Source organism: Thalia democratica, chromosome 3 (genome assembly GCF_965202585.1).
Source record: "Thalia democratica chromosome 3, ktThaDemo2.hap1.1, whole genome shotgun sequence".
NCBI lineage: Eukaryota > Metazoa > Chordata > Thaliacea > Salpida > Salpidae > Thalia > Thalia democratica.
The window spans coordinates 52,619,816-52,641,432 of record NC_139167.1 but is presented as its reverse complement, the minus strand read 5'-3'; the positions used below and the strand labels follow the sequence as shown (position 1 = coordinate 52,641,432).

General features: G+C 27.9%; 3 protein-coding genes across 4 annotated transcripts; all 3 read left to right on the top strand.

Moving 5' to 3' along the window:
- The first annotated feature begins 3,170 nt into the window (after window positions 1–3,170).
- On the top strand, window positions 3,171–3,717 carry LOC145831878 (BET1-like protein). Its single transcript, XM_082939228.1, has one exon. The coding sequence runs from the start codon at window positions 3,216–3,218 to the stop codon at window positions 3,522–3,524; it is 309 nt and encodes a 102-aa protein (XP_082795354.1). The 5' UTR covers window positions 3,171–3,215; the 3' UTR covers window positions 3,525–3,717.
- A 1,111-nt stretch (window positions 3,718–4,828) lies between these two features.
- LOC145831501 (uncharacterized) lies at window positions 4,829–13,350 on the top strand. Of its 2 annotated transcripts, none has more exons than XM_082938777.1 (16): window positions 4,829–5,070; window positions 5,422–5,556; window positions 6,881–6,993; window positions 7,194–7,332; window positions 7,514–7,709; window positions 7,978–8,150; window positions 8,394–8,606; window positions 8,890–8,994; window positions 9,091–9,244; window positions 9,490–9,600; window positions 9,939–10,128; window positions 10,372–10,475; window positions 10,734–10,830; window positions 11,074–11,227; window positions 11,445–11,593; window positions 11,773–13,350. In XM_082938777.1, the coding sequence occupies exons 1-16, from the start codon at window positions 4,888–4,890 to the stop codon at window positions 11,873–11,875; spliced, it is 2,319 nt and encodes a 772-aa protein (XP_082794903.1). In that variant the 5' UTR covers window positions 4,829–4,887; the 3' UTR covers window positions 11,876–13,350. The 2 variants fall into 2 exon arrangements, with proteins under 2 accessions (XP_082794903.1, XP_082794904.1); XM_082938778.1 differs by having other exon boundaries at window positions 4,830–5,070; window positions 9,939–10,122.
- A 6,581-nt stretch (window positions 13,351–19,931) lies between these two features.
- On the top strand, window positions 19,932–21,344 carry LOC145832392 (E3 ubiquitin-protein ligase ari-1.1-like). The gene has a single exon (XM_082939711.1). The coding sequence runs from the start codon at window positions 19,932–19,934 to the stop codon at window positions 21,342–21,344; it is 1,413 nt and encodes a 470-aa protein (XP_082795837.1).
- The last annotated feature ends 273 nt before the right edge of the window (window positions 21,345–21,617 follow it).

The following is a 21,617-nucleotide window of genomic DNA, read 5'->3' as shown; positions in this document are numbered from 1 at the left end:
TTTGACAAAACACTTATTAAAATATGTTTTTATTACAATAGGCAGTATCGAACAAATGTTACTTTTACTTGTTCATAGTAAAAGATATAAAATAGTCTAATGCTCACGTTTAGAAATTATTATATATGAAGACTAACGGTCTGAAGTATCAAAATACATCTTCATCACCTCCGAAGCGATCAAAAAGATCCCGGATGCACTCAGTCCTGTGATCACCTACGTTTTTCTTCCGAATTTACCTGCAACGGATAACGCTATTTATCTAAAGATAAATTTTTAATAATCAAAAAATAAAAAAGAATATTAAACATATTTTTGTACTTTACATACTCAGCAAATATTAGGGAAATCCCGTTTTATTACAACAAGACTCACGAAACTTTGAATAGATATCTAAATTTGATTATAATGTTTTAAATTAGGGAGATTTTAATATAAAAGTTTTTTGAGCTTATGTTATAGTGAGAATTCAAAATATATTGCTTAAAAATTTCCATTTATACCAAGTAACACAATTTAAAATAAAGTTATCATATTTGAATAAAAAACACATTGTAAACTATAAACATCCTAACTTTATAATGAGTATTAGATCAATAACTATAAGAGTTAACTTATTATTTAATGTTGGTTTTATGATAGACCTGTAACCGGTTAAAAAGGTGTCCTAATGACAGCTTTGAAAACTTTTAAGTTGAATTTGCAACATCAAAACCTTTGGTCAACTAATACACAAAATAAAATTTTAGGAAAATCTTAAATAAAATTTAGGTAACTTCTTAGCTTTGTTATAAAAAATAAACAGATTTATGAAAATAAATACTAATGCTTGTATTAGGTTCAACTCTAAAATATATATTTACTTGTTGTATATATACTTTTTTATAGTAAAACTATTAGTTTAAAACCCTACCCTTTCACTGATAAGCGCTTTCTGGAAAATTATTTATAGTTTGCAATGATGTTTTACAAACAAATTTGTATCAAAGTTGAAGTTTAAAAAATAATTAACCAAGAGCTTCTTAAAAAAAAAATCAAAAGTGTTGCACTAAACTTTGTTATAGTAAATTTGAAAATAGATTTAGAATTTAAAAAATAAATAAAAATTTCATCTAAATATCACAATTAGTTTAAAATAAATTTTCGTATTTAAAAAAATAAACTTCATTGCATTTTGCTTTAGTATATTCTTCATCTAATAGAAAAAAGGATAATTACCTAGGATGATGTTGAATTAATATCAAACTGAAAATATACTATATTTGATTTCTTATTTAACCATAATTATAACTTAAAATGTTTTATCTAAAAAAATATTTTTTTATAAAAAAAACTACATAAATACATAGTTAGAATTAGAATTATTTATGATAAACTAAATATTTAATCAACTTTATTTTACAATATCGTAATAAATATAAATTGTTGTGTTGATATAATCACTTTATATTGTCTAATAAAAGCGATTGAATATCCAAGTTTTGTTAATTTATGATAAATAAGTTTAATTTTATTTATGTATCTATAAAATATGAATTTTTAATCAAAAATATGGTTAACAAAGACAAAAAAAAATTCAGTTTGATAGTGGTGCAACATCATCCTAGGTAATTACCAAAAAAAGTAGATAAACAAATGTTTTATTGTCAAAGTTAATGCAGTGTTAAGAATTTAACATATGTATATTTTCTATCATGGTGGCCACTTTAGATTTAAACCTGAAAATACCTTGAATTTGATTATTAAAGAAAAAAAAGAATTTTAAACAAAAATAATATAGAATCCTGAAATGTTGAACAGTTTTAGAAATATAAAATAGTGAAATTTACACTGGATGAAATAACTAATATATGTAAAGTAGTTTTTTAGTTATTAAAGTTTTAAAACTATAATACACATTTAAATCAGCATTTTTGTATTTACTACTTAGTTAACTTTATTTTCTAAAATTTCTCTACTAAATGGTACAAAAAACCTGGAAATAAGTAGCCACCTTGATACTATTGATGACTAATGTTTAAATTGATATGTTGATATGTTGATATGTTTAATTTCAAGCTTATCCATTCAGATCAAGTAATAAATGAGCATAACAAAAGTTTTTTTTTATTCAAAGAAGTTATGTTAGCTTAATAGGTTTGTTTGGTAAAGTTACTACATGTTTAGCAATAAAGATTTGTATTCATGTTTTAGATCTGAATAATAAATACTTTAGTTTCAAGTCAATATCATTACAACACAATAATTCAGAACTGTCCTCTTATAATATGACTATTTGTTTTAGTGAATAAGGTTTCATTATATATTGCTCTTTATAAAATTATTTTACTTAAATTTGTTTCATAATATTTTTAAATATATGCAGTTTACTAATAATACAGTTTAATAAATTTAAAAATCCCTTTATAGCGGGATTTCCCCAAAACAGTCTATATGATCCCTTGGGCCATCTTAGCAATTCAGGGGGTGATATGCTGCAAAGGGGGAGGGGACATACCTAGTAATTGGGCGATAATGGGTGTAATTAGATACAATTTGTAAAGGGTTTGAAAATTACATTTGATGTCCTTGGATTTGTAATGAGTGATGGCAATAATTTTCCAATTTTCTAAAAAATTAAAATTCATAACGTTTATAAAAATGAGTTTAAAAAATCCTAAAATTAAAAAATGAGTACTTCAAGAGATGGATGATCTATATTATTTTATTAAACAAGCATTTTAAATCTTTAATATAATCTTATAAGATAATTTTACAGAATGAAAAATAATTAATTGCTTTTTAGATATATTCTTTAAGTTTAAAATAAAATACTTAACCTCTCTTTAAATTATTTATTATTATTATAACGTACCTCAAATTTTCAGGATGTATTCTTTCAAAAATCTACAACAATTTTCAGGAAAATTTTTATAATAACTTCTGTGTATTTATACAAAAATATATTTTCAGTTAGCAATTAGAATACTCTATCTAACAAAATTATTTGATTTCTATGAAGGTTAGGTTTAAAAAGTTTGAAAATTATTGCTAAAAAATTGTAGGGGATAAATTTTAAATTAGATAGCTTTTTTGACTTTCAAGTTTACATACACCTTTTAAAACAAACCTCTACTTTCTCTATAATTTATATAACTTTTTTAAAATAAACTATTGATACTTCAGATTTTTAATATTTATCTTGCAATAATAACTACTTAAAAATTAGTTACAAGATGGCTTCATGGAACCACGACATGATGGAAAAGGAAAACAACAGGATGGCTGAAAATTTGGCAGGAAAAATTTCCCGCCTCAAAATGATCAGCATGGACATAAAAGGAAGCATTGATGATGATGTCAACTATTTGGGCGGAATGGACTCTGACATGAGCAGCGTTTCTGGTTTTCTCTCTGGATCTGTTAACAGGTTTAAGAAAATGGTGGGATCTGGAAAAAGCAACAGAAAACTGATGGGCAGAATTGTTGTTTTTACAGTGGTCATTTTCTTTCTTTTCTACTTTTTTTGGCCGAGCCGTAAGTGACCTATTTAACAGACTTATTTTCTAGTACAACGAGTAAAACTTTGCATTAAATAATTATAATCACTGCGTTTTATTTAAGTAACTTTTAGATTTTGCAAATTCGATGTTAATAAAATAGTTATTTTAAGTACTTTATATTCTTCTAGTTAAAAATGTTACACCTTTTAGCTTTATTTATTTATGAATTTTGATAAAACTCAAATTGTTGTATCAATTTATTATTGTGTTTTAAATATTTATAATACAAATAAGTTTTAGTCACACATATTTTCTTTATAGTAACTGTTCATATTATGCTTTATTTAAACTCATGTAAAGTATTTCTTTTAGCTTACTTTAAAGTCATAATATTATATTCAGTTACTATTATAAGATTTTTGCAAAAGTATATATAATTTGTTTTGGTGCTTAAAGTTTTCAGATTTTACTTTGTAAAAATGATTAAAAATATTTTTAGTGTTTGTTTAGTTTATAGTTTATAAAATTTGGTTTTAGTACAATTATCTTATATCATTTATTTATTCTACTAACAGTATTCTAGTAGTATTCTAGTTGTATTTTATTTTACTCAAATTGTTGTGCAATAAGTAAAGTTTTATTTAAAATAAACATAGTTTGGATGGACCAAGCTTTATTATGTTAAAAACTAAAGATTTAGATTATTCTAAATGAAATAGCCTAGTTTACTAAGACAGTATTTAAAATTTGAAATATAAGATAATTTAGTTTTTTTACTAAAATTGTCTTTGATTTTTTTACTATATTTTTGTCTTTTTTTTCTGATTTTAAAACATTTACTAATAAATTAGATATTATGAAATAACACAAGATTAGAGCAAATACAACTTTCAAAACTAAGCAAATAGTTATATACAAAACAATTTGACTATGTATATTTTTAAAGTTATCTTATTTATTTTAAGAAGTTATATTTTTAGCTTCTAAAATGTTTTTTATACTAATATGTAATTGTTTAAATTTAAGTATTGTTATAAAGAAATTTAGTTCAAATAGTGTTGGTAATCCTAAACTTAATGTTTTTTATTTGTTTTCTTGACATAACACTGAGCTCAATATGTTGTAATATTATGATGACTTTGCTTAATAAATAGTTTAACCTATAAGAAATTTAGATAGTATAACTTACTTGCATTTGCTTATGTTTATTGTCTAATCCTTAGTTCCTTTTTTCGCAATATTCACCCAAATTTAGTTTATTAAACAATATAACAACATTTTTATGCGTTGAAGTTAATTGTTGCTATTCAGTATTATAACCATGGTACAAATAGACTCAGCATTATAAACATTTTCTCTTAAATTTTGTAAAAAAGTTACGGTCCATTTAACAAACCAATGAGCGATGGCGACCCTGATAACGTGCGGTGATTGGCTGTTTGTGAAGGAGCTGGGAGGCGGCCAGTTTGGAAAGGTGACGCTGTGGAGAAACAAGATAAGTGATGAGAAAATAGCGATAAAAACTTGCAAGGAGCTGGAAAGCAGCAGTTACGCTCATTCGAGGCAGGCAAGGAGGTGGAACGAAGAAGTTTGTTGTTGATGTTTAGTATGGAAACTTTTTTAGTAATTTTCTGTAAACTTAAATACTTTTGTTGCTTGACAATACCATTTTAGGTTGATGCAGGGCAACAATATTTTTATTTTAGTTTATTTTTTGTCAAGCTGCTACTAGTTTAAAATTCTCCAGGTGCAAAAAACCTTACTATGTTATTAAAACTTAAAAATTTGAAATGAATACAACATTTTGTTTATTCGCATCTCAATTTATTTAAAGTGATTAGTCATTTGATTAATTAATCTAATACATGCTGTTTTGTTTAGATTAAACCTGAGAGCTCTAAGTAAAATGTAAAAAAGTAAAATCTTATAATATTATTAGATAAAACAAACAAGGGACATTGACCACGTGAACATAGTGAAGTACATGGAAATACCTGACAGTATCAGGTACGGGTTCACACAAAAACATCAGGCACTCGGAATGGAGTACTGCGAAGAAGGAGACCTCAGAAATGTTCGTTGTTTTTAGTAAATAAACAAAAATAGTTTTTAACTTAAACTTCCTGCTAGCATGTTTGTATACGTATTGAATGTTTAGTTTTGTGTTTAGAATGCTGTTTTTTGTTTAGTTTTAATCAATTGCCACCATTTTAATTTTGACTGTTTAAGTAAGGTACAAAAAGTCAAAAACGAATATATAATTATGAGGTGTATTTTCAGTGCAGACTAATTTAATAAATAAGTGTAATACAATATAGTTTTGACAGTTTACGTTGCTTTTTTACACAGTTTGTAATGTCTAAACTTGTTTAAAATTTAGCTACTTTTTTATAAAACTTTTAATTAAAAGTCTATTTTACACAGTTTTTTTTGTTTAGGTTTCAAAATGTCAGTAAAAGTTTTACCTTTTTTATATCTTTGAAGCATAATATCTTATTTATTCGTAATTTTTTCTTTATAGTTGAAGATTTTAAGGGTTATAATGAAAATTAATGCTGTTTTTAGATGAAAATTTTTATTAGAATTTTGAAAAACATTTTACAAACATTTCACTTATGGTTTTATATAGAAAACAACATGTTTTTATTTAATGCCATTAACCTAAAGGAAAATATCAAATAGTCTTGTTTCGCTCTTATAGTTTTTTCTATCTATGAAATACTCATGTAGAATTGCAACTAAAGCTTACAAAAATAATAAGTTTAAAAAAATTATTAAAATAATTTCAGCTGTAGGAAATATTTGATTGCTAATAAAACGTTTATAAAGGATTCCTTCCATACTCTTAAACTGTAATACCTATTTTTAACAAAACAGGTACATATCGCCTTTTTTATTATTACTTTACCTAAACCGAAAAACTTATGATAGTCTTAAACTTAAGTACTTATAATTTGTTGTTTATAAGTTTATTAGTGAATAATATAATACTGTAATCTTCAAACTCGTTTTACACTACTAACTGTTTGATTTATATCTACAACAATATTTGTAATGAAACTTTTATGCATAAAACTTTTCAAGTAAAATAGTTTCTTAATGTTTTCATTAATTTTTAGTTATGAGACATTTAAAAAATTAAATTACTTAAAAAAAAAAATTATTTTAAATTTTTCATATACTGCTCTGGTAAACCATTTTGTTTAGTAAATTACAATAAATTTTGAAAATAAATATTGGACGTTAAACTTTCAAAGATTAATTATTCTCTTGAAAACAGTTTATTTCACAAAAAAAATATTTTAATTTATTTAATTTTTAACTTGTGGCTATAGTTTTAAAAACAACTGAATACTAAAGCACTCCTACTTAGTATGCATTATTTGAAAAATTCTCAGATGTTAAGCAAGGTTGATAACAACTGCGGATTGAGGGAATTTTTATTCAGAGATTTCATGTACAACATAAGCTCTGCGCTCAGTTACTTGCACTCACAACGTGTTATTCACAGGTTAGTGCAATTTTAAATATTACTACATAAGTATGATAGTTTTGCTCTAAATTTTATTCACTTTAAAACTTGCAAGATTAGCTATATGATACATCTAATTGTTTCTCATACATCTTAATGCTGTTCAGTTCAAAATTTTGTCATTATCAAATTTTATACATCAAATTTTAGTTTCAAACTTTAATAATACGACTATTCAGAGATCTAAAGCCAGAAAACATAGTGCTGAAGAAGGATGAAAATGATAACATAATGTTCAAGATAATAGACCTGGGCTACGCGAAAGACATCAGCGCGCAAGACAAAGCAACAAGCCTCGTTGGAACTTGGCATTACATAGTGAGTCAGTTTGAGTTGTTAGAAAAATAATCCAGGTGTTCCATTTTTTGTCAGTTTTTAAGTTGGTGTCAAACAAAAAGTATCAACAGACATAGACTTATAGTTTATTAGAGTAAATAAATAGTATTAAAATTGAATGAAACTATGTTCGCTAAAATCAACATACCAAATTTAATTTCAGGCGCCTGAGTTCTGGCCAGGTCAGCAGGGTCAGGACCACTTTCACACGCACAAAGTGGACCTCTGGTCGCTCGGACTGGTCACTTTTGAGTGCATGACCGGAAGAAGGCCATTTTATCCGTTCGTCGACCCGCAAAAGGTCATTAGGGAAATCCCCAAAAAGCAGCAGGACCACATTTGCACCACCTTTTCCATGGGTTATTTGTTTAACTTTTTTTTTGAAAATCTAAAACAAATAATATATTTTTACTAAAACTATGAAAAAGGTAAAACTTATTGACTACATTAAGCGTTTATAACAAAATTTGTTGATAAAAGTTTTTTTCTACGTGGTTTTAGTTAAAACTAATCCATTAAAAAAAAATATTATTTAACCAACAGTAAAACCTATTCAAACCCAACTTTACTTACCGCCCAAAAAAGCTTCATTCAACATTAAAGTATCTAAAAAGATCTAACTTACAGATCCAGAACCGAGCTTCACGTTTTCATCGAAGGTTCCAGAACCGAACTGGTTGTGCGAAGACAACTGTCAGATGTTCGTTCCGTGGCTGCAGAAAATGCTGCTGTTGGATCCGACCAAGAGAGGCGGTTCCGACTGGTTCCAAAGCCTGCAGCAACTTCTCAAGCAAACTGAAGTTTGTGTTTTTAAAAAAAAGACATAGTGAATTAAAATCAGCTTTTCAAAGTTTAAAAATCCAGCAAAAATTACTTTTTTTTTCTAAATATTTTAAAAACTTTTTTTTAACTAATACACACTGTCCTTACTTAAATAGCAACACCTATAAAAATCATCTACTTAAACTAATTTTCAACTTTATTTTTTATATATTGTTCTTACCCTGTTTGTTGTAACTAAAATCAAATATTATATCCGCTAGGTGGTGTCAGTGTTCAACGCAAGCACCTGCAAGATGCTTTCCTTCAGTTGCAGTTCTTCCCCGCCACTGAAACACCGTCTTCAGCGGGTCATGCAGGTCGATTTCGACGACGAGTTGATCTGTTTGTTCGACGATGGACAGATACCCAATCACGGATTTCTGATCGAAAAACAATGCTTCAGGTTGAACAAGGACAAGTCGAGAATGAACGGGGTTTTTAAACTTTTGCATTATTATTTTTTAGATTATTGATACGCTACTCATATACTTTTCTTAACTTTCTCTTATAAGTTTTAATTATTTTATAGATATTTTCTGCCTACCTTTTTTCTTCGTAACAAAAACATTATGTTTATATCTTTATCTTAGTTTTTAAAATGCACTTTATTCTAAAAGAATTGATACTTTTTATTATTAGCATATTGAGCTATCTGGATAAAGTATCAATCAAAACTTTGTACTTTGCACCAACTTAAACATACTTTTTACTTTCCAGCCACCTCGTTTATTGTACGTGTTTGCAAAAGAAAACCGCCATTCGCAGTTTCCATCCACTGTCGACATGCCGAAAGCTATTAAAAAGTTCCTCGTCGATCGTAAGGTTATTACAATCTTGGTGGTACACATTTAATTTACTCTAGTTTTTAAGTCAATGGTTCAAAAAATGAGTTGATTTAATCTGGTGATTTATTAACAGAAGGAGCACGGTTCGAAACTGCTTCAAATATTCAGCAGCGTGATCATGTACGTGAACAAGCTGCTCGATCAGTGCAAGTACTCCCTGAAAGCTCTCAACACTCTCAACATCAGCGTGAAGAAGCTCTACAGTAACTGCCATGAGCAAGGAAAAAGTTTGTTAATTTACATCATGGGCGTTATCATTTAGCACACAGCTATTTTCACTTTGTTATTAACAAAAAGTTATATGTTTTAACTTCTTCTCATCAATAAATTAAAAAACATAATCAGTTTAGTTTGTATGAAAATAGTTACTGTAAGTATTAGTAACCTTTTAAATTCTCAATTACATTTAATAAATACTAAAATTAATGTATATTTATACTATATATTTGTCTCTAACATAATTTATTGGTAGAGCTGTGTGCTCGTTACAACGAGTTAGAAGGAAGTATGAAGTTGGCGTTGCAAGGCCACATAAATTGCGTGGAAAATTACCAGAGAATCTCGAAAAGCGACCAGCAAGTAGGTCAGTTCAAGTTTGTCTACTGTTATTAACAGATTATGACTAAAACGATTAAAAATACACTGTTGTATTACCTTTTTTTTTTAAATCCCGGGGTGCATCCTGCATCTTAAAAAAAGTCACATTTAAATAAAAAAAAGAAGCTGTGTTGTACGTAAAAACCATACAGACTTACAAAGTTTAGCCACTCATAATAATTTTATCAGTTGGCGCACTAAACCAGTTGTTTTGATATTTCGAAGACTTATTTTTTTTGTATCTCTAGGATTTAATGCCTTATCACTGTATACTTTTTAACGTTTTAATGACAACATGCAAGAGTGCTTATCATTAAATTGCAGCCGAGGTGGTTCTGCTGAATTCGTACTGCAAGTCGAGCGAGAGGTTGCGCAAGTTCGGCAAGGAAGAGATGCCCAAGCTGAAGGAGACTTGCGACAACATCTGCAACCCAGTGAGCGATCTTCCCGATCTGCTCGCTTCCAACACCAACTTCGTGGACACCAACCAGGAGCGCGTCAAGGAAAAGTTTGAGTATATTTGTAACTGTTGCGTTTTGAGTTTTTGTACTCGTTTTGTTTACATAGGATGTCTCGTTTTTTAATTAGGAGTATTTTTTAAAAAGAACAAAAAAGAAAATAGTAGGTGTTGTTTATTTGTTTTTTGTTCAATTTTAATTAGTTATTTTAAACTTTTAAAAATACACAGTGAGTTGTAACAATACAAAAATGAACTCTTGAAAACCTTTTTTTAGTTTATACTTTGCAAATATGTTAGGAGGCGAAAATGGACGGATTACGCAGTGAGGTTCCGTTCGATGACACGCGTCTTTCGAAATCCCATCCCAAGCAAAAACAAGGATGAAAGTTCACTCGTTGAACGTCAGTCTCTTTTATTTTTGATAATTTTTGTCAATCATGTGATTTAAAGCAACAACTGAAAATAATTTGTCGCTTGACTGCTACGTGCAATTAAATTTAAAAACAACAAACTTTTTCTGTAAATTTTGTTAAATATTTGAATGTTATTTAAACAAAAAATTTAAACAAAAAAATTTAAACAAAAAAAGTTATCATGTAAACTTTAGCTTTTTAGAACAAGATTGTAAATAAACATAGCTTTAATATTTTGTTCAACAGAAGCTAATTTGAAAATGAGGGATTTGCTTGAGCAGGTAGTAACTCCTCTGGAAAAGTTTACTAGCGACCTCATCAAAACAACTAACAAGCTTGTTGTGTTAGTTGTTCTTTTTTACACAGATGTACCACTATGCTTAGAGTTTATCATAAAAGTACATTTTCTGAAAATTACATAAAAAAGTGAATTTCACAACATTTAAATTGTCAGTATTTTTATTATCAGTATTTTTTTTGTTAAAGAAAAATTGAAATAAAATCTGCAATTATAAAATAAACTGACTGCTTTAGTAAAAAATTAAAACTTAAGATTATAATCAACTTATTTCTTAAAGTTTTATAGAAACTTGATCAGTTGCCATAGCAAAATATCTAGCTTGCTGAGCAATTCAGATCTGAGAACGACTTCTCTTGCCATGGAAACCCATTACCAGGAAATGGTGAATGAGGGCCGGGACAACAACCAGGTCACCCTGGAATATTTAAGAAACTATCAGGTACTTCTACAAACTTTGTTTCATTATTAGTTTAACTTTAAAAAATAAAAGAAAATATTTTGTTAATCAAACTTAACATATATGTGTTTTCTATTGAGTTGAACAAAAATTTTGAATTGTGTTTAGTAATAATCAGTGCAGTTTCTTTATGACACACAAATAAAAACACTTGTATGTTTCTAATAAATTTTTATTAGTTTTAAAACTTCATGCACAGGAAACGCTGATGCGAGTGTACGACGCCATGGTGCAGTACCGAGCCGGATACACGGAGTTCACCGCCACCAACTTCTACAAGCAGCAGAGGGAGGGGGTGAGCGGGGAAATACCTAACCTGGTACAACAGATCGACGGCAACATCAGAAAGTTGGTACTTTTTCAAATTGGTTTTTTGCTGTTTTGTTTTTGATAAATGAAAACTATTCTAAGGTTATATTTTTGATAACACCTTTAACTATTAACAGTAAAATAATCATAAGTTAAGACAGGTTTTTATACTTTTTTATTATACAACCTACTCTATTACTAATAATAACTTGTTGAAGGTTGAACGAAAAAGTGGACAAATTAACGGTTTCGCCCAATCTCGACTATTTAGATTTTCTCAACGATTTTGACGACAACGGAGATTTCATTGGTGAAAATTGACCATGTGGCGTTAGCACACACTTGTCTTATACAGTTTGCTACACGAGAAGGCAACAATTGTTCAAGTAGTTTTGAATGCTAGTTCATTTCAATCTATATTTTTATCTGACTTCGGCTGGTTTAGCGAAAGTACCCTATGTTATTATTTTTATTTTTAGTTTTGGTTGACTTAAAGCAAACGATTGTTTTTATAATTTTTAGTTGTCAAAGCTACTTATGTTCTGCTGCTCGTTTTACTTGTTTGTTTTGTTTGATATAAGTTACCAATCAGCAGTAGCAAATTTGTTCCGTCCTCAACATTAGCTGCCTTTAAATTTATAAACAAAATTTTGTAAAAAGCCTTGTAGTTATGACTAATCAGAATCATTATTTTCATGCTCTGTAAAAGAATTACCGTATATTATAATTTTATTAGTTTTAATTTATTTTAATAATCAATGTATTTTTTTAAAACAAATATTGTGTACCTACTTTTTTTTATCATATTTGTAGAGCTTTCGTTTTATCAGGAACTTCGCTTCAACAATCAATATTATTATTATTTTTTTGTTAGTTTTATTTTTATTTTTTCGAAGTTTCACAACTTAAAAAAACATTTTTAGATGACTGCTTTCCTAATCCTTAAAACATTTTTTTTACCACTTTTTACGCATATACATTAACTTATCTAAAATACCTGAGTTTTATTTTTTGAACTAATTTTGTAACACCTTTTAAATTTGAACTTTTTTCACAGTCATTTTTCAAGCAAAATATATACTAAAATCATTCAGAGTTGTCACAAAGTCAGGAAAAACGAAAAATATGGTTCTTCAAAAAAAAAAGTCAGGAAAAGGTAGGAAATTGAATATAGCCATGCTCTAAATATCAGGGTTGCCAAAAAACCTGGAATTTTGTAAAAACCTGGAGTTTGACAATTTAGGCTGAAAAAAGCTGGAATTTTGAACAAAAACTACTAAAAAACCTGGAATTTTAAACAGCTTTTACATGTTAAGTAGTAAAATTTTAATTTGACACAAAAAATCTATTGCATAGATAGAAAAATTTGTCAACAAAATATTTTTTAAGATAAAACACATTTAAAGAAGCTTTAAGATATCTTTTCAAAGTCCTATTTAACACAGTTTTTTTACCTTAAACTTAGTTTTAAACCAAAAATAGACCCTAAAACGCGTAATTTTTAAAACCTTGAAGAAATTTGAAAACCTGGAAAAAATTTACCAAAAACATTTGGCAACCCTGTAATGATATAATATTTGATATAAACATACAAATACATTGATCATACACATATGATTCCAATGGTGCAGTGGAAGTTAGATGATTGAGTCCAGCAAAATAACTGTTGTTTTAACCTGTATAAAAAAATTGAAAACTTAACATAGTTTCAAGTCTTTGTTTATGTATTTTTTAATCAGTTTTGAATAAGAATTTAATTGAGAAAAGTCATGAAATTTTTTTCAACTCGATCTGTGGCAACCCTGATCATTTTTATTCATTTGCACAGTTATCTTTTACGAAATATAGTTTGTCTTTAAAAAAATTTGCTTTTTGATAAACATTGTATTTTTTTAAAACATAAAGAACTTGATCGTTTCCATTTATTAATATTTCCTAATTACTATTATACATTATTTTAATATTTGCTAATTAGTCAACTAATAGGTTTATTATTCAGCCTTTTACTTAAACAACTATTAATTTATAAAACATTATACAAACTGGTACAAAAATCGTTTCAACATCTTATAATTATATTAATTATAGTTGAAATTGTTTTTTATGACAATATAATAATTTTTCGATAATAAAAGTAATGGAAATTAGTAATAAAATTGCAGAAGGGTAGTAAAATGTTTAATTGATCATTAAAATTAGTAAGACAATTATTTAAACAGAAAGAGTGCTTATACATCGTTACCAAGTAAGATATGTACCTAGTTACAGTAAAAATATTATTAATATTGTTTTATTTTAATACCATTTTTATAAAAACTTGAGTACAATAACATTAACAAGTAAAGGGATCTAAGTATTGGCAATAATTTTTGAGCAGTCAATGTATTATTTGAAATGGCAAACATGTATCTAAACGAGAACTAAGTATAATAATAAAAATATTTCCACATTTATATTTTTTGTTTTCATGTTAAAATTACTTTTTTATGTATATTAATTTCTTCATAGTTGAAGTTTATTTCTAAAGTAAAAGTATGAAAAAGGTTCTAAGTGACTTATGAATCATCTTGACTGGAGTTTGGTTTTTTACTCCACAGTTATTTATACGAAAATACTTATTCCATAATATATTGTTTGCAGTTAATGGATCTAAAAATGACACAGATATAAACAATTGTATAGATTTAATATAAAGTATTAGATTAAATTTCCTTTAAAATTGTTTTTTGACTATTTAAAAAAAGGCATTGAAATTTTTATTAAACTGTTATTAGTGGTTAGATGTAAATGATTAACAATATATAACATTAATAATTTGTAAATATGCAAACTTAGAACAGCATTATTAATTAGTCCTGTAAATTTTATGAGATTTTTCAGTGTTTTTTTAAACTTTGAATTTAGTACAAGAGTAAATTAAGTGAAAAACTTGAGTTAATTTTATAAGTATAAAAGTTTGAAAGTAAATAAATTTAATTACAAACAACTAAGTTGCATTGTATATACTTTTAAACATTTAAAAATTATTCAAAGATATTTGTACTATCCGAATTTTAATTGTAAATAACTAAAATTTTAGTAGAAAAAAATATTTATGCTGTATAAAAATAACTTCTACAAATTTTTTTTGAACTTATGAAGTAGTAAAAATGTTAAACTTTAATGTTCAGCTCCAAGTATTAGTGTCCATTAGAAGAAGTAATTTTTTGTTTATTTGATTAAATCGGAATTCATGTAGTATATGGAAACTTGTTTTATATGTTGTATTATAAACATAAATTAAGTATTAAAATTTTAGCTGAAACTCATCACTAAGATAACTATAAAACTTTACCTTCTTTAATTTAATTTTAATATGCATGCATATTTCTGATTATTTGACTAAAAACTGTTTAAAGCTTTATTTAACTAGCCTTATTTTAGGATTTACAAAAAGTTTGTTTAAGAAAGAATTATTTATGAATAGTTTTAAAATCTCAGGATAGTGATGCTGATTTACTACTAACTTAAACTTACGGGTTAGCGATAAACAAGAACTAGAGATATTTTTAGCTTATATTACACAGCATTTTTAAGAGCATAACGCTTTTTTTAATAGTAAAGTTTTTAATAGGAACTTTTAGAGTTTTTACTTTAGAGTCAGTTAAAAGCTATAAATTAAAAGTTTTTGAAATAATGATTTACTAATATTAGTAAGTTTGGTTACATTTATAGGAGTACTTAGAAACAATTTCGACTAACAGAAAATTACAAGTTTTTCATTAACAACTAATTAGGAACTTTAAAACTAAATTTTTTAAGTTTTGAAAACTAATTTCTATATCTAAGTATTTTATAATATTACTAGTATATTTTGATCTAGTTAGTTTGTATAAACTTAAAGTTTTCTCTTAGTTTTTATTTTTTAAATTAAAAAAAGACTCCTATAGTTTTTGTCAACTTTTTGAAACTATGTATTTTTTGAAGCTGTAAATCTTCAAATGACTATAAGGCAATTTCTTAATTTTTATTTTACCCATTTATGGAAGGTAATTACCAAATTTACCCTTAATATACAGATTTTAGTTAGTTTTGAGGAAAAATAAAATATTTTTTGAATCCTAAGCTTGTTAATCATTTAAAAATATTCGAAACTAAAGAGTTAACTTAGCTAAAAAATATAACAGTTAAATACTAACTTTCACATTGATAAAACAACTAATTTACATAACTTGTAATAGATAAAATTTACCGCCAAGGGTAAATGTTCACAGGTGAAGAATCGCTGCTATAAGGTATAAGAATAAATTGCAACTTTTAGCAATTTCTTTGAAAAGTTTTTGTCAAATCAAACAACTATTAAGAACTTCGTAATAAATTTAATGGACTTTATAACTTAGAAGATTAGCTTTAAATCTTATTAACTACTTCATTTATCGAAAAAAAAACTTTAGAATTTGTGTTGTTTTCTGTTATTCTATTTTAGCAATACTAATATAAATAATAATCTTAACTATTAAGACATTAAATCCGTGGTGTATTACTCGATAAGCAAAAGGCCTTTCTTGTACACGCCCTTAGACTAAACGTTCTGAGCGCTTATTTTTGGTCTTTCAATAAACAATTCAACATTTCTTAATAAGACTTATATTCATTTTCTTTACTTAAGTTATAATTTGAAGAAACTTCTCAACTTTTTATCCTTCCAACAAATAAAATAACTTCAGCAGATGTTTAGGTTTGAAAAAATTTAAAAGTAGATGTTTTCACAAGCTTTTTAATGTGGTACTTGTTGATGGCAAAAAAGTTTTATTCTAAAATGTATGACAAATATTGTTAACTCATATAACTAAACAGCATAAATAAGAAGTCGGCAAACTGCGGCCCGTGGGCCAAATGCGAAAGCAAAGGGTAGATATGTGGCTTACGACCATGTAAATATGGTCTGCCAAAGAAAATTTGTAGGCAAGAAGTTATATTTAGAGCTGATATGGATTTTCTCAGTAAAGTTATGTATTTTGGTTAATTTTAATATAACTATTTGAACATATTTAGGATAAGTGCTAGAAGTACTGATTTTTAAACTTACAAGTGTGTAACAAGGCTTTTAGTATAAATTAAAGACCTTCTCCTAGGTTGAGAACATAATATCTTTTTAAAACTTAGAGTATGGATGCTTCTTTTAAGTAGTTTATTGGTGCAATACTCAATGAAATCATTAATTCTGTAGTTCCAAATATTTACAAAAGTTGTGCATAGAAAAATTTAAAAATAAAATATTTGCACGCTCGGTATTTTGGTAAGCATGTAACTTATACTTAAGTCGCTGTTTTTATTGTATCTTCTCTTAATTCAAAATTTGTAAGTAACGTCTATAAACAACATAAGAATACTAATAGTTATTTTTTTTACTGACTAGTACAAAGTTTTACTACTTTATAAGTTTGTTTTTGCAAAGTAAGTTCATATTTATTCATTTGTTTTTGCTTACTTCTTCGTTGAAATTTTGTCTTTTTTTACTATTTATTTCGGCTGTTAGATATGCTAAATTATTATTATTTGAAAGTAATATGTAAACTATTGCATAAACGTAACTTTGAATCAGTTTTGTATTTTGTTTTAGTTGCGAAAGTTTTTTGTTTCATCTGATACTTTTACAGTCGTTTTTTTTTACTATTTCAAAATGAAAATTTAATTTAAATGCTTATGCATATATATATTTATTTAGATTGTTGGGTTTTACTGTGATATTTATTTAGAGTGATAAACTTGGCTTCATAAAAACTCTAAAACTTCATGATTTAGGAATATTGTGAAATCATTCTTTAGGCGAGCAAGCATAGAACCACAATTTAAGTAAAACATTTAAACATATTTACTCTCTGCTTTAGTTTTTATCACACTGCCTGTGATAAAGTTTATTTAACAAAACTATATTTAAGATTTTTCAGTTCATATCTTTTACTCTTAGTAAAATTGTTGTTTATGACATAATGCTCCTCTTTGTGCTATACATTAAGGTTCAATAAAACATTTTTTTTTTTTAATAAACACAGTTTGTTAAGAAAAGCTATAACACCTTAACTTTTTACCAATTATCGAAGATTTCTTGTATTTACCATTAAATTTTTAGATTAACTCACATCAAGTTACTGAATTTCAACAGTTTTTTAGAATGTCTTTGATTGTTTTTGCGCGTTGCATTCATTTTAATCAAAAAAAACAATTTAAATACATAATTGGAAAATACGCAATGACTAAATATTTTAAGTGAGCAATATCTTATTTACAAAAAATGATAAACGTTGTAAACTTTAGATTGGTTTATTTTGCTTGATTTTATACTTTTAGAAATTTCTTTAATATGTCTACAGTCTAGCTAGATATTGATCATCTAAAAAAAGCAAACACTTGAAAACTAAACTGTTTCTACTAAAAGTAAAAAAAGAATAATAACCTGAATCCTTAGTGAAAATTTTTATCAATTTATGGTTTTTATTTGTGTCACTAGCTTCACTAATCCATAAAAAGCCTTAGTAGATTTTTGTAATGCTGTTTGTTTTGAAGTTAGTAAAAATACTTGTTTTCATCTAAAAGCTTACTTAAACTGATAGATTTTTTTTTTTTTTGCATTATTAAAGAGTATCTGTAAAAAATTAAATGTTTAAAGTCATTATAATTGCTTTTAACTTATTTAATAATGCCGTTTTACTTTATATAAATTTTTTAATTATGAGACAAAAAGTGTATAAAACGTCTAGTAAAAGTATTTATTCTAGTCTTAGTTATACGTGTAAAAATAAGGCTATAATCGAAGTTTGATTAATACTTTCTTTTTTGTATTGTAAAAAAATCTTTATCTTTGTTATTAAAAATGTTTATCATTTTACTATCGAATGTGAAAATAAGAATAAACATAATATTACGCAAAACAAGCTTTGAGATCTAACAATTTTAAATAATTTCGTTCAGTAAAATAATTAGCATTTAAAAACCACAACTATGTTTGTGTATCGAAAGTAGTTTTGCTGAAAATTTAACTTGAATAGTAAAACCATAGTAAAATGATTACTAAATAAAACACTATAAACTAATATTATAAATTAATAAATTATATTAAGTTAAGATTGAGTTCAAATGTTTTTTTAAAGCAACAACAAACAAACTTCTTAATTGTCGTTTTTTTAGAACGAATAAACTATTTTACTAATATGAATAAAAGCACGTTTTAATAAAACAAGTTTATTCTGTTTTTAATTTAATCCAATTTTGGTTAGTAGATTTTAATTCAAAATGCACAAAAAATGTGAATAAGGTTTTTTTTAATATATATTATATACTAATAATAAATTCTATTTCATAAAAATTGTGTAATGTAAAAAAGCTTACACTTATTATATTTTTTGATACTTTCGTTTTAGAATTACTTACTTTTATAATAAAACTGATAAAATTTATCGGCTAGAGTTTATATCAGGGATCTGCAATCTTCGGTCCGCAAAGGGCAAAAGTGTAGCTAGCCAGCATACTTTTAAAATAAATGGGATGCAGCCCGCGATAGTTAAAATACCGGCTTCGAGCATAGAAATTTTTAAAAATTAACTTGTAAATTTCAAGTATGTCACGAAATTTAAAAAAAACTACAACTGCGGCCCGCACCCACAAATGCCTAAAGATTAAAATTCCAGTTAAGCGTTTAACTTTAAAGCCAAAACAGCAAGTATAAAACTAACTGAAAGTTACTTACTTTAAACTTTATAGTGCATTTGGTTTTCTAGCCTTACTGAACAACGAGCAAACAAGAGTTTTGAAACTAATGATTTTAAAATTTATCTAAACTATATTAAGTTTAATTAATAAATGTAGCTAATGCTGAGGTAAGACACATCTACAATATTTTAGTTTAGAATTCACAGTGTGTCATCATGTAGATTTTTACTACATATGAATTTTTAATGGTAATATTCGAAAAATATAGTAAAATAAAAGTGTGAAATAGTTAATAAAGTAAACTTTTTAAACTCTTCTACAGAATCAAAATGATCTAATCAAAATGAGTTGCAGCATATTTAAGTTTATCAATTAAAACTGTTATTTTAATGAATTGTTAAAACTTGAAAGCAACTTCACTTAAGCAAACGTAAATATTTACAATAAACTCTTTTTTTTAATTTAATTGATAAAAATTGATATTTATAGTGCAGAATATATGCTATGTAAAATGCTATAGAGTATACTGATTATAAACTAAATAATTAGCATATTTAAATTTAAGATTAAGATTAATAAACTAATAATAAATTAAATCTTGAAGTATATACATTTTTGATATTACCTGATAAACATTAAGCACAACTAAATGCCAGTAACAACAAAAAGGTTTACGCTAAAAAATACGATGACCACTGACGTTAATTGTATTGATGATGTTGAAACTAGTTTCTCCTCAGAATCCAGCTCAAGTGACTCGTACAGCTGCACCTCTTCCTCCGAGTCCTTCTCCGATCCCTACCAAGTGCTGAGCTCCGAAGATCTACAAGCGAGTATGGATCGCGACATCGCAACAGTCAAGTCCATGCTGAGCACGCGCAACGTGAACAGCACAGAGGTTAGAATTCTGCTCGACGAATGCAACTGGAACGATCACGTTCTGATAGAGAGGATCGCAGAGGGTCACGTGACCTTCTGTTCCAAACCCGATCTACCGTCGAAGGGCGTCAGGTACGAGGTGTCCGATGCAAACTTTTTTTACTGCGCCGTTTGCTGCTCTACGTGCTCAACGACAAAAATGGTCGGTTTGGGATGCGGGCACGTCTTCTGCGTCGACTGCATTCAGAGTTACGTTGAAATCAGAACGGAGAGCCGGCAGAAAGAAATGTTTTGCCTCTCCGACACCTGCAGCTCGCTGATTTCAGACCAAGCCGTTCGATACTTGGTCGACGAAAAAGTGAGCAAGGCACACCGGCGGCTGATACTCGACAGCTACGTGCTGAAAAACAACGCGCTTAGCTGGTGCCCGGGATTAAACTGCACCAAAGCGTTCAAAATAGACAAGTACGCCGCTTCCAACGTCAGCGTTAAGTGTACAAGCTGTGACGTCACAATGTGCTTTGGCTGCAAAGAAGAAGCTCACGAGCCGCTGGACTGCAGCATGCTGAAATCCTGGCTGGACTACCGGACCAGTAATGACTTGAACGAGCTGTGGTTCAAGGCGCACGTCAAGAAGTGCCCCGGATGCGAGCTGTCCATCACTAAGGGTCTCGGGTGCAACCACATGACTTGCATCGCGTGCCGCCACCAGTTTTGCTGGGCGTGCCTCGACGCGTGGGAGAGTCACGGGTCCGAATGCAGCTACAAGCGAGACGAGTTCGAACGGGCGGACAGCAAGCGAGAGCTGGAAAGGTACGAGTTTTATCAAGGCCGGTACGACGAGCAGGAGAACAAATTGAAACAGGAGAAATGTCTGAGTGTGATGGAAAATATAACTTGTATTCCGTTTTTGATCAGAAAAGCCAGAGAGGTGCTCCGAGACTGCCGCCTGTACCTCAAGTACACCTACGCTTTCAGCTTCTTCCTCGAAAGAAACAACGCGTCGGCTGTCTTCGAGTTGCAGCAGAAGAGTTTGCTCGAAGATTTGGAGGATCTGGGCGAGTGTTTGAAGAAAGTTGACGTTGATGACGTCATAAGCAACTTTAAAGTGAGATCCGATCTCAGTGAAAAGCTGAAGTACTGTGTGAAAAGAAAAAAAGTTTTGATTACTTCCGTCGATGAAGGTTACGAGCAGGAAACGTGGAAGTTTTTTCAGTTTTAAAGACTATTTTGAACACTCTAATAATATTTTTATAAAAAATTTGAACTACGAATGTTTTCTCTTAAAACTAAATGTTTTTTATAAAATTGACTGGTTTTTTAATGTCCGAAATTATGAAATATTTCGTATATATAGTTTTAAGAAGTTTTAAAATAGTTAAACACATCGTAAATAAAACTATTCTAAATTAACTTGTGAGTGATGTGTATGTAAACTTGATTAGTTTTATTAATATGTATTCCGATTAAGTAATAATAGAGAATAAATCATTAT

What these genes read in the sequence shown, in the direction of transcription:
- LOC145831878 (XM_082939228.1), top strand. Translation starts at nt 3,216, where the DNA reads ATGGCTTCATGGAACCACGACATGATGGAAAAGGAAAACAACAGGATG.
- LOC145831501 (XM_082938777.1), top strand. Translation starts at nt 4,888, where the DNA reads ATGGCGACCCTGATAACGTGCGGTGATTGGCTGTTTGTGAAGGAGCTG. An exon ending in ACAAGTCGAGAATGAACGGG is followed by an intron (nt 8,607 to 8,889) that starts GTTTTTAAACTT and finishes TTTACTTTCCAG; the next exon opens with CCACCTCGTTTATTGTACGT. An exon ending in CGCGTCAAGGAAAAGTTTGA is followed by an intron (nt 10,129 to 10,371) that starts GTATATTTGTAA and finishes CAAATATGTTAG; the next exon opens with GAGGCGAAAATGGACGGATT.
- LOC145832392 (XM_082939711.1), top strand. Translation starts at nt 19,932, where the DNA reads ATGACCACTGACGTTAATTGTATTGATGATGTTGAAACTAGTTTCTCC.